General features: G+C 62.9%; 1 protein-coding gene across 3 annotated transcripts in view; it reads right to left on the bottom strand.

Annotated features, from left to right (window-relative positions):
* TMPRSS2 (transmembrane serine protease 2) overlaps positions 1-7,690 on the bottom strand; it is a 34,193-nt gene extending 26,503 nt beyond the window's left edge. The window contains 1 exon segment of one of the 3 annotated variants that reach the window (NM_001386128.1): positions 7,603-7,690. Coding sequence is in view for 1 of the 3 variants with exons in the window: in XM_089330330.1 (XP_089186456.1) it covers positions 5,958-5,970 (13 nt within the window). In the remaining 2 variants the exon portion in view is untranslated. 3 annotated transcript variants of the gene reach the window in all.
* Between the last annotated feature and the right edge of the window lie 3,071 nt (positions 7,691-10,761).

The following is a 10,761-nucleotide window of genomic DNA, read 5'->3' as shown; positions in this document are numbered from 1 at the left end:
GTGTCTGTGTGTGTGACTTTCAAATACAAATGAAATAATTTTTTTAAGTTTTTAAGTTTCACGATATTTTAAAGATTAAAAAAGCCTTTCTGCACACAGGGCGGTGCAGGCGGGAGGGCTCCCCATTCACAACGCACCACCTGAAGCCTTTAAACCCAGGAGATACTAGCAGCGTGCCTTTCTTGCTACCACCAGGTAGAGGGGGCTCGGGGGCTTGGCACCCACACCCCGAATCCCGCAGCCCCGTCTCGGAAGCAGCAAGGACCCTGGTACCTTCCCCAGAGCACGCCCACGGTCCCGAGCCCGCGTTCTCACCCTCGGGTTTCCCTGCTCCCAGCCGCAGCTCTAAGCCTGCTCACCGGCCGTGGGTCCGGCTGGGATTTCAGGAAATGAAGATTTGATCCCCTGGCGGCTTTCCCAGGTTAGCTGCCCTCTGAAAGCAGCGAGGAATCCGTGCTCAAATCCACGCTTGCTATTCATTCAAGATCCCGAACTGTGAGACACAGACAGGAAAGGCGGGGGCACCGGGAGCCAGCCCCCGGGAGCAGGGCCCTCCCAGGACACCCCTCGCTCGTCCAGCCGTGCCCCGCCCAGACAGCAGGTGCTGAGGCCGGCAGGACTGCGAGAAGACAGAGCTGTGTGATCTGCAGCAGCACAGGCAGCGGGCGAGGGCCCCGCGGGGTCACATCCGAAGGCGGAAGTGTCCAGAGGATGAAGGCAGCCCCGCTCATCTTCAAAACGGGCATTTCTGGGGCCGGCGCCGTGGTGTAGCGGATAAAGCCACCGCCTGCAGCGCCAGCATTCCACATGGGCGCCAGTCCCGGCTGCTCCACTTCTGATCCAGCTCCCTGCTAATGCACCTGGGAAAGCAGCAGAGGATGGCCCGAGTGCTTGGGCCCCTGCACCCACGTGGGAGACCCAGAAGAAGCTCCTGGCTCCTGGCTTTGGATTGGCCCAGCGCCAGCCATGCGGCCCTTAGGGGAGTGAACTAGTGGATGGAAGACCTCTTTCTCTGTCTCTCTCCCTCTCTGTAACTCCACCTTTCAGATAAATAAATAATTTTTAAAAGGGCCATTTCCACGCCCTCACGGGGTCGTCAGCTGCATCAGCTAGTTTCTGAAAGCAGCAAGATCCACGGGAGGAGACGAGAGACAGCTCCCTTCGGTAGACGTCCCTTCCTGTCACTCAAAGGGCCCGGATGATGGGTCTCGGCACTTTGGGGCACTGTCCTTCCAATGGCAAACAGCAAACGCGGCTGACACCGCGAAGCCCTCCCGGGCGGCCGCCAGCTCCTCCCCGGCACGGGCACTGTCCTCCCATCACAGCTGCGTTCGCTCGCTCGCGGTCCACTGGGGCAGTCCTTTCTTTGCACAGTGAACCGTGCCCGGCTGCACGAGGCACAGGGTCGACCATGGGGGTCAGTGTGCACCCCAGGGCACGGCGACATTCTCCCACCCAAGAGCAGTTTCTGCTTATTGCTGTCTGTCTCCGGGGACCTCAGCAGGGGTCTACCAGGGAGTCACTTTAAAAAAAAGCCAGGGCAGCACAAATGAGGCCGGGCTCAAGGACTCCAGCTCTGACCCAAGAGGGACGAGGTGCCCGTGCGACAGCAGGCGCAAGCTGCTGGCAGTGTGAGGATGACCAGGCTGGATCCCAGAGCTGGCACTGGGGCACAGCGGGTCGGGCCACCGCCTGTGACACCGGCACCCCGGATAGCAGAGCACCGGCTGGGACCTGGGTGCCTTGTCTGAGCACAGCAGTGCCAGGCACGCCTCCCCGAGGCACAACAGACAGGACAGACCCTGGAGCCGAAACCACCGTGCTGGAAGCCCCTCACGCGGGGACGACGCGCCGGGACGCGGACGGTCATGGACGGTGGCCGTGGACGGCAGCAACAGTGACCGAGAGGCACTGCTCGCCCTGCCCGTGTTCCTTCCACTCGGTCCCAAGGAGGTGACACACGTCCCGGGGAAGGAATGGGGTTGAGCCCCTTTTCTCTCTTTTTTCCAGTCTAGCTTTGCACCGCACAAAAACAGTGTTCAAGGAATTTTTTTATGAGTAAGATGAAATTGAACAGAGAGAGACAAGAGGCTGGCACCTGCTCGTCCCCAGCTTCCCAAGTCGGGGGCAGATGGTGACCCTGGAGGGTGCCAGGTGCCCTGAGCTGAGAGCACCCCTCACCTAACAGGAAGGGACCCCCGTGCTCTCCTGGACGCTGCGCGTGGGCCACCAGGGGGCGTGCCAGCAGATCTGTAAGGGTTAGTGAGAGAGCAGTGTGGGTGCCCTGGGGAGCTCCCAACACGGGGTCACAGCAGGAACGGGTGCTGCGGGGCAGCAGGTGAAGCCGACGCCTAAGACACCTGCATCCCACCCACGGGTGCTACTTCAAGTCCTGCAGCTCCACTTCCCATCCGGCTCCCCGCTGATGGCCTGGGAAAGCAGCGGAAGACGCGCAAGTGCTCGGGCCCCTGCACCCACTTCGGAGACCCGGATGGAGCTCCTGGCTCTTGGCTTCAGCCTGTCCCAGCCCCGGCCATTGTGGCCACCTGGGGAGTGACCAGCACATGGAAGATGTCTCTCTCTCTTTCTCTCTCTCTCTCTCTCTCTCTCTCTCCTTCTCTCCCTCCCTCCCTCTTTCTCTCAACTCTGCCTTCCAAATAAATAAATCTTTTTTTCTTTTCTCTCTCTAGTCATCTCTGTGCATTCGAGGCGGCAGCGACCAGAACGGTCAGAAAGGCAGGCTTTGGCTCACTACGGGAAACCCACGCCTCCACCGTTAGAAAGTCCAGCTCCGCACGGGCTCCCTGGAAAGCCATGAACTCCTCAAACCAAAGGACCTGATTCATGCCCGCAGCTGGGAGGGCAGGGGCGGGGACACGTTTGGTGCGGTGGGTAAACCGCAGCTGGGGACGCCACGCCACACCCCACCCTGAGGGGCCTGGGTTCAAGTCCCGGCACCGCGCCTGATTTCAGCTTTCTGCCAATGACACCCTGGAGGCAGCGGGGTCCCTGCCACCCATGCGGGAGACCCAGGGTGAATTCCTGGCTCCCGGACACAGCCTGGCCCAGCTCCGTTGTTGTAGACATTTGGGGAGTGAGCCAGCAGATGGAAGATCTCTGTCTCTCTCTGTCTCTCAGCCTTTCAAAAAAATCAAAATAAAATTTTAAAATCAATTTTTAAAAAACCTGAGTCACAGCTAGGAGACCATTGCTCCAGCACATTCCAGACAAGACCAGGTTCTGGCCGAGAGCTCAGACGCACGGCCTTCCGAAGTGGCACTCATGCCTTCATGAACCTCTCGCCGCTGGATTCACTGGAGAATTCTGAAGACCGAACCCCAGCTACGAGGCCCTAGAAACACAGCCTCCTGTGCCCTGAGGTCAGGCCTGAGGCTGCCCAGGGACTGCGTGGCCGCGAGGTCACACCGGCATCTCGCCAGGACGGCCCCTTGGAAAGCAAGGGCTTGTCGGGAACTTGGCACTGGGGCAACACCGCGCCTGGCTCCGTGGCCTGGCTCCGTGGCCTGGCTCCGTGGCCTGCCTCTGTGGTCTCTGCCAGCTCCACTCTCCCCGGGGCACACCTGTGCAACCGTCAGTCCTTGCAGAGTGCCCAGTTCTTCCACCTGGCCTGCCCTTGCGTGAGCTCCCGCAACCACAAACACGCGGTGCCCGCAAGCATCTACAGCACGCTTGTCGCCCCTCCCGCCCACCCCCCAGGGACGCCAATAACTCACACCTGGGTGCCCCCCCACCCCACTCCCCTGCGCCGTGCCTCCAGGGAGAGCTGCTACACACTAAAGTCCTTGCTGTGCACACGGCGAGCACCCTCGCCCCCACCCAGTGCTCCTCACTCCGCCCCAGAGTGGCCTACACCCCAGGCCCCCTGCGCTGACCACTGCCCAGTGACTGGGAAAAGCCAGGGGCCCGGCTGGGCTGCCCCCTTCCACAGCCCAGGCTCCATTCTGGGGCACCTCGCAGAGCGGCCTGTGTGACCGGCTGAACCACAAAGGACCATGGACCTCTCCCCTGGCTCCTCCCCAGGGGTCCATAGCCAAGGTGACCCACAGCAGGGTGCAAGGCAGGGCTCCCCCAGTCACCCTCTGGGGACAGTCAGCACAGACCTCAGCGTTCAGTTGCTGGCTGGCCATGCACCCGGCCCCTCTGCAGTCACCTGACTTGTCCTGGGGCTGGCCCAAGGCCGGGGGTCCTGGCACACGCCCTGGGTATTAAACAGGAGCTGGAGCAGCAGGCAGAGGCTTAGCGACTGTAGGGTGCGGGAACACCCAGGGCGAGGCAGAGGGAAGAAAAGCACCCTGGCTCTGTGGCTCTGGGGGGAACTCTGCAGCCCCCAGGCCCCACTGCCTGCCAACGGGGCCAGTTTCTGACTCACCGCTAACCAGCATCAGCCGGCCACTTGAGTGCCCAGTCACCCGTCCTTTCTGCCTCAGGGCCTAAGGCTCAGACCTGGCCTGTGGTTCCCAGACTCAGAACTTCCTGGCAGGCTTAGGGGGGAAAAATAGGTTCCTGGGCCCCACTCTGAGCCCAGTGCAGCAACTGGGGCCAGGGTGGTGACCCCGTATCATGGCACCGGTCCCCCAGGAAGCCCACTCCAGGGCAGGGGTCACCAGCCCAGACTCCTGGCCAGGCCACCACACCTAAGCTGGGCACAGAGCAGCAGAGGCACGCTGACAGGTGACGGTGACAATGACCAGCGTCCCGCACCGTGTGTCGGTCTAAAGGACATTTGCACCAGCAGGCCTCTACCAGGGAGACATCAGCTCCCCATGAGCCGGGCACTCCTGGCCACGCCCTGTGCCTGCACGAGGGTGCAGGAGCCCAGGTGCAGCTGCAGGCACGGCTGGTTCTGAGGCCCCCGGGCCAAGTCCCTTTCCAATCAGGAGGCCCTGGGCCTCGTCCTCAGCCCGCTTCTCTGCTTTTCTCCACTCACCAGGGCAACACCGGCCCCTCCAGGGGACTGGGAGCATGGCGGGGTGGGGCGGGGGCAACACTCTGCCCTCGGCCACCAACCCCTCCTAAGTCTCTAAAGCAGGGCCAGGCTAAGCTTTGGCCTGCAACACCAGCATTCCACATGGGCACCAGTTCAATTCCTGGCTGCTCCACTTCCAATCCAGCTCCAGCTCTCTGCTGTGGCCTGGGAAAGCAGTAGAGGATGGCCCAGGTGCTTGGGCCCTGCACCCACGTGGGAGACCCGGAAGAAGCTCCTGGCTCCCGGCTTCAGCCTGGCCCAGCCCCAGCCCCAGCCATTGCAGCCATTTGGGGAGCGAACCAGAGTATGGAAGATTCTCTCTCTCTCTCTCCCTCCCTCCCTCCCTCTCTCTCTCCCCTCCTCTCTCTAACTCTGCCTTTCAAGGAAATAAAAATTAAATCTTTTTTTTTGACAGGCAGAGTGGACAGTGAGAGAGAGAGACAGAGAGAAAGGTCTTCCTTTGCCGTTGGTTCACCCTCCAATGGCCGCCACGGCTGGCGCACCGTGCTGATCCGATGGCAGGAGCCAGGTGCTTCTCCTGGTCTCCCATGGGGTGCAGGGCCTAAGCACTTGGGCCATCCTCCACTGCACTCCCGGGCCACAGCAGAGAGCTGGCCTGGAAGAGGGGCAACCGGGACAGAATCCGGCGCCCTGACCGGGACTAGAACCCGGTGTGCCGGCGCCGCAAGGTGGAGGATTAGCCTAGTGAGCCGCGGCACTGGCCGAAAATTAAATCTTAAGAAAAAAATCCTCCCACTCAGAGCCTAACAGTGAGACACCGACAGCCCTGTCAGCCCAGGGTGTGCCCTTGTGGGTTATGGGACCTTGGGCAGGAGCCCCCGCCTCCGTCTCCCTAGCGTGAGTTCAGTGCGTCACAACAGCTCGCCTTGGTGCCTGGCTGGAAGGAAGGGGAAAAAAGGGAAGGAAGAGGCAGGGTAGGACAGGGTGGGGCACGGCAGGGCCACCTCACCTTCAGAGGCCATAATACTGATGTGGCCAAAGAAACGCCTTCAGTCAAGGTGACTTGGGCTCAGGGTGGGGCGCACGGTGCCAAGCAGCCAGTCACGCAGACTCCAGGGTCTCCATGTGGCGAAGCAGAGCACCCTCGGCCGCCCTGGGGGTGTGGAGGCCGGGGAGCTGCTGGGGGCCCAGCTCCCCCGCAGACATCAAAGCTGAGGCACCAGCCGCAGCCCCGACTCTTAGGGTGTCCCAGAGAGCTCCACTCTCACCCACCCATCCGGGGCCCCAGAGGCCTGGGCGCAAGCCCCTCCTCTCCGGAAGAGTCCCCTCCCGCGACTCCCCCTCACCTGTCCCCACCCTGCACTTTGCTGAGACCCAGGCCCCGCCCCCCAAGCCCTTCCTGGCACCCCCCAAGCGGCTTCCAGCCCCCTCCGGCCCGCAGGTCCCCTTGGCGCCCTGTCCACTTCCTGGAGAACCTTCCTTCCAGACCTCCCTGGCTGGGTCAACAACCCTCACCTTGCTTTAAGTTTTCCAAACACCTTGTAAACCGCTTCGGGGCCTCTGTAATTTTCCACTCCTGGGGGCGGTTCCCCCAGCTCAGAGCCCGCAAACACCCTCCCCGGATTCCCGCACATATTCACCTGCAGGGCCCCGCAGACTCTCCCCGCCAGGCCCACCTCGGGTGCCCTGAGGTCCCTTCCCAGGCAAACAAGCCAGCCAGATTCCTCCTGCGCAGGCCCGCCCCGGTGCATTCCCAACCAGACCCGGGCGGCCGCCGCGCGGTGCCCTGGAGCAGGGCGCACCTGCGCTCCTCTCGGCCGCACCCGCCCTGGGCGCCTGGCGCGCAAACGCCAGCACGAGCCTGTGCCAGCGGCCACCGGCACCCTCGGCCTCTGGGGCGTGGCTGCACACACTTGCGGGCTGTGGGGTGCTTCTCCAGCCGGGCCGTGGGGCCTCGGCCTGGGAGCTCCCCGCCGGGCCACCCTGCCACCTGCCGGCGTCCGGGCGGACGGGATGCGGTGGGCCGAGGCTCCGGCTTTCTCGCCCGCACGGAGCGCACGCCGGCTGCCCCCGCGCCCGTCCGCCGTCCCGGGCCCCAGCAGCGCCTCCCCGGGCCTGAAGGGCGCTTACACCGCGCCGGCCGTATCGTTCCCGGCATCTCAGCGAGTTTCCAGTTTCTCCCCTCCACGGTCGGGAACCCGGGAGCAGAGTTCAGGTAACACTCGTGCGGCAGCGATTTTCTCGGAACAAAGAAACGGACCGCGAATCCGGCCGCTTCTGGCCCGCACGCGAGCTCCTCGGTGGGGGCCAGGAGCCCTCTCCGGCCGAGCGACCCCACCCGGGGAGGCCCGCAGGCACCTTCCTCTGCGACCCACCAGCCAGAGACTCGCCCGGCCACCTGGGGATGCCAGCCGCGCGCCAGGGGCCCCGGGCGTCCCCTGCGAAGGGCTCTCGGCCCGGCTCGGCCCGCGGGCGAACGTAGCTGCCGCACCCCCGGCGCTCCCACCTGGCTTCACCGCCAGCCAACACGCACCCAGCGCGAGGACGGGGGACTCGGGTCTTCCCCGGGCGCGGGGCGCGCAGGGGCTCCTCCCGAGCCCGGAGCCACGCTGCCCGGACCCCAGCCCCGGGAGCGGGTCGCGCGCGCCGCTTACCTGGCGCGCTCGGGGCCGGCGCTCCCCGCCCCTTGCCCTTCCTCCTCCGCCTCCTCGGGAGCTCGCGTCTTCCTCGCCCGGCGCCGCCGAAGCTCCCGGCCTAACCCCCACCCCCCGCTAGCGCTTTAATCTCAGGAGGCGGCGTCCGCGGGCTCTGGGCGACACCCCCAGCACAGGTCCCGGGCCACCTGCGGCTGGGGGAGGGGACAGCCCGGGGGCGGAGGCTGCAGGAGGTGGAGTTTCCCTGAGGGGAGCCCGGCCGCGCCGGGACGCTAAAGGACTCCTCCGGCAGCTCTTGGGCGAGAGGGGCGCGGGATCGCCGTCCCTCCGCCCCGGCACCTCTGCTAGGGCGACAACCGAGCCCCCGTGTGCGTCCCGGGAGCCACCGTGGGCGGCCGGCCGGCCGTGGCGTCTACCAGGCCGCAGGAGGCGCAGCGAGGACCGCCGGCGCGGGAGACCCTCCGCCGAGGCCCGGGCCGGCCTCCTCCGTCCTGGGGCCAAAGTCCCTTGGCCTCGTCCCACATCCGAGTTGAAAGAGCTCCCCAGGAGCGGCCCGCGGGCGGCACCGGGCCTGAATGGGGTGCGCCGGGGTGGTCGGAGGCCCTGCCAGGTGTGCACTTGTCGGGGTGCGGGACGCGCACCCCAGAAACGCGGCCGCGGGAGACGCGAATCTGCCTCCCGCAAGGAGTTCTCATCTTGCTTATCTGGGACTGGGAGCCGCCCTTGGGGCTCCCACTTCGCGTCTGTTAGGCACTGGGTGAGGGTGCCCGGGCCAAGGGCTGACCCCCAGACGTTTCCGATGCCCGAGCTCCAACCCTGGATTCCTTTCTGCACTCGCACCCTGGGGCGCTCGGGGCGCTCGACGGGGAAGGTGAAGACGCGGTTTTTGGATGCGGCGCCTGACTTTGCACAGTACACTTTTTCCATGAACTTCTGGAAGACTCAGTCCTCTGTGCTTTTCTTCAAGTCTCGGATTTTTGTGGGATCCCCTTCCTGGCGAGTGGCGTTTGCCCTGTGAATGCGTCTTATGTCAATCTAACCCGCTGAGCCCGCCTCCAAGGTATGCAAGTCCATGTGGTTTGCTTTCAAAGGAGGAGGAAGAGGCAGAAAGCCGGATCTCACCAATCAAGGCTGCCTTGTCTTGCCTTCCTGTCCCTGGCAGCCACACCTCACCCCGTGCTGCCCAGGTGTGCTCTGCCCCCTCCCCCCCCCCCCAAGGCCCCTGAGGACAATCCCACCCAGGCCTCAGGTCCAGCTGTGTTCCCATGGCAACCCGCTCACTCCTGTTTTGCCGGTGTGTTTGCTGCCTGCCAGGACTGACCGCTACGTCCACTCACACACTGAGTAGCATGCGCGTCTATCCGTTTAGCCCTTGCCCAAAACCCAGTTTCCACAGTCAGAACCCACAGGAGATCCATACATAGATGATAGGAAGACCGATCGATAGGTAGACAGATGATAGACTGATCGATGGTTAGATGGTATTTGGTGCGTGTGCATATAAAGGGATGCACAAGGCTCAGGTGGCTACGAGGCTGTCCCAGGAGCGCCTGTACGTTGTTCAGAGCTCTGAGAGCCAGCACGTCATGGACGTACGTCAAGCCCCCGTCTGAGGCCCTGAGAAGCGCTGAGAAGTGGGCATGCGGCGGGCAGGAGGGGAGGGTGGCTCCCTCGCGGAGTGGTCAGGCGGAGGGCACTCCGACCCCCCTCCACCTCTCTGTTGGACTCCTGCTTTCTTCCTTGCACTCATGTCGACCAGATACTCCCAGGATTCACGCTCAGCCTGCGCTCTGGGCACCCCATGGCTCGGTCAAAGAGCAGCCTACAGAGTGCCCAGCACCAGGCCACCCGTGGGCAGCGTGGCGCCCACACGCAGCTCCTTAAACCCGCTGAACTCCAAAGGCGATGACTGCTCGAGGGATGCGGTGCCCGGCACACAGCAGGCGGATGCCTTCCCTAGGGGAGCAGGTGGCGTTGTGCGTCCCGACACCCCAGAGCTTACACCCTGTGAAGTCAAATCAGTAACCGTAATACGGTGAGATAAGGTTAACACCGGTGTGTGATAACAGAATAAGAGAGGAAAGCAAACAAAGACACACAGAGAGAGAGAGAGAGAGAGAGAGAGAGAGAGATTATCAGAACAAAATAAGGAGGAAACTCGACCCTCAGGACGCCCCTCATTGCCGTAGTGGTCGCAGGGGCAGAGCTGGTATGATGTCTTCCGCCACCCGTTCTGTAGTTGCCTTTGCCTTTGCCGGCTCCTCAGCTGGTCGGGTTCTTCACCTGGTGATGGACCCAAACCTCAGCCACCCACACTCATGCCTGGTGGTATCGTTAAGAGTTTTCCACTGCGGCTGTCGCTGTGGTGTAGCTGTGGCATAGGTAGAGCTGCTGCCTGCAGTGCCGACATCCCACATGGATGCTGGTTCAAGTCCTGGCTGTTCCACTTCCAATCCAGCTCCCTGCTATGGCCTGGGAAAGCAGTGGAAGATGGCCCTAGTGCTTGGGTCCCTGCACCTGCCTGGGAGACCCGGAAGAAGCTCCTGGTACAGCTCCGGCCATTGCAGCCATCTGGGTGTGAACCAGCAGATGGAAGACCTCTCTCTCTGCCTCTGTAACTCTGCCTTTCAAATAAATAAATCTTTAAAAGAAGAAGAGTTTTCCATTGGCTTAAACAGAAACATGGTATTGCCAGGAGACCCCTCAGCCCTCCAACGTATCCCAGACACCGCGTCTCACCTGCCTTGTGGAGAGTAGTCTCACTTCTCCTCGGCAGTCCGGATCAATCACCCCCACCTTGGGGCCAGCGCTGTGGCGCAGTGGGTTAAAGCCCCAGCCTGCAGCGCTGGCATCCCATATGGGCGCTGGTTCAAGTCCCAGCTGCTCCTCTTCTGATCCAGCTCTCTGCTATGGCCTGGGAAAGCAGTAGATGACGGCTCAAGCCCTTGGACCCCTGTACCCACATGGGAGACCTGGAAAAAGTTCCTGGCTCGTGGCTCTGGATCAGCTCAGCTTTGGCCGTTGCAGTCATTTGGGGAGTGAACCAGCAGGATGGACGACCTCTCTCTCTCTGGCTCTACCTCTCTGTAACTCTTTCAAGGTAAATAAAATAATTATTTAAAAACAAGCAAAAAAAATCACCCCCGCCAGTACCACATT

The sequence above is a fragment of the Oryctolagus cuniculus genome, chromosome 4 (genome assembly GCF_051225735.1).
Source record: "Oryctolagus cuniculus isolate XC-2025 breed Fujian yellow rabbit chromosome 4, ASM5122573v1, whole genome shotgun sequence".
Lineage (NCBI taxonomy): Eukaryota > Metazoa > Chordata > Mammalia > Lagomorpha > Leporidae > Oryctolagus > Oryctolagus cuniculus.
Note: the sequence above shows the minus strand (reverse complement) of the source record. Positions and strands in the feature narration are given on the sequence as shown.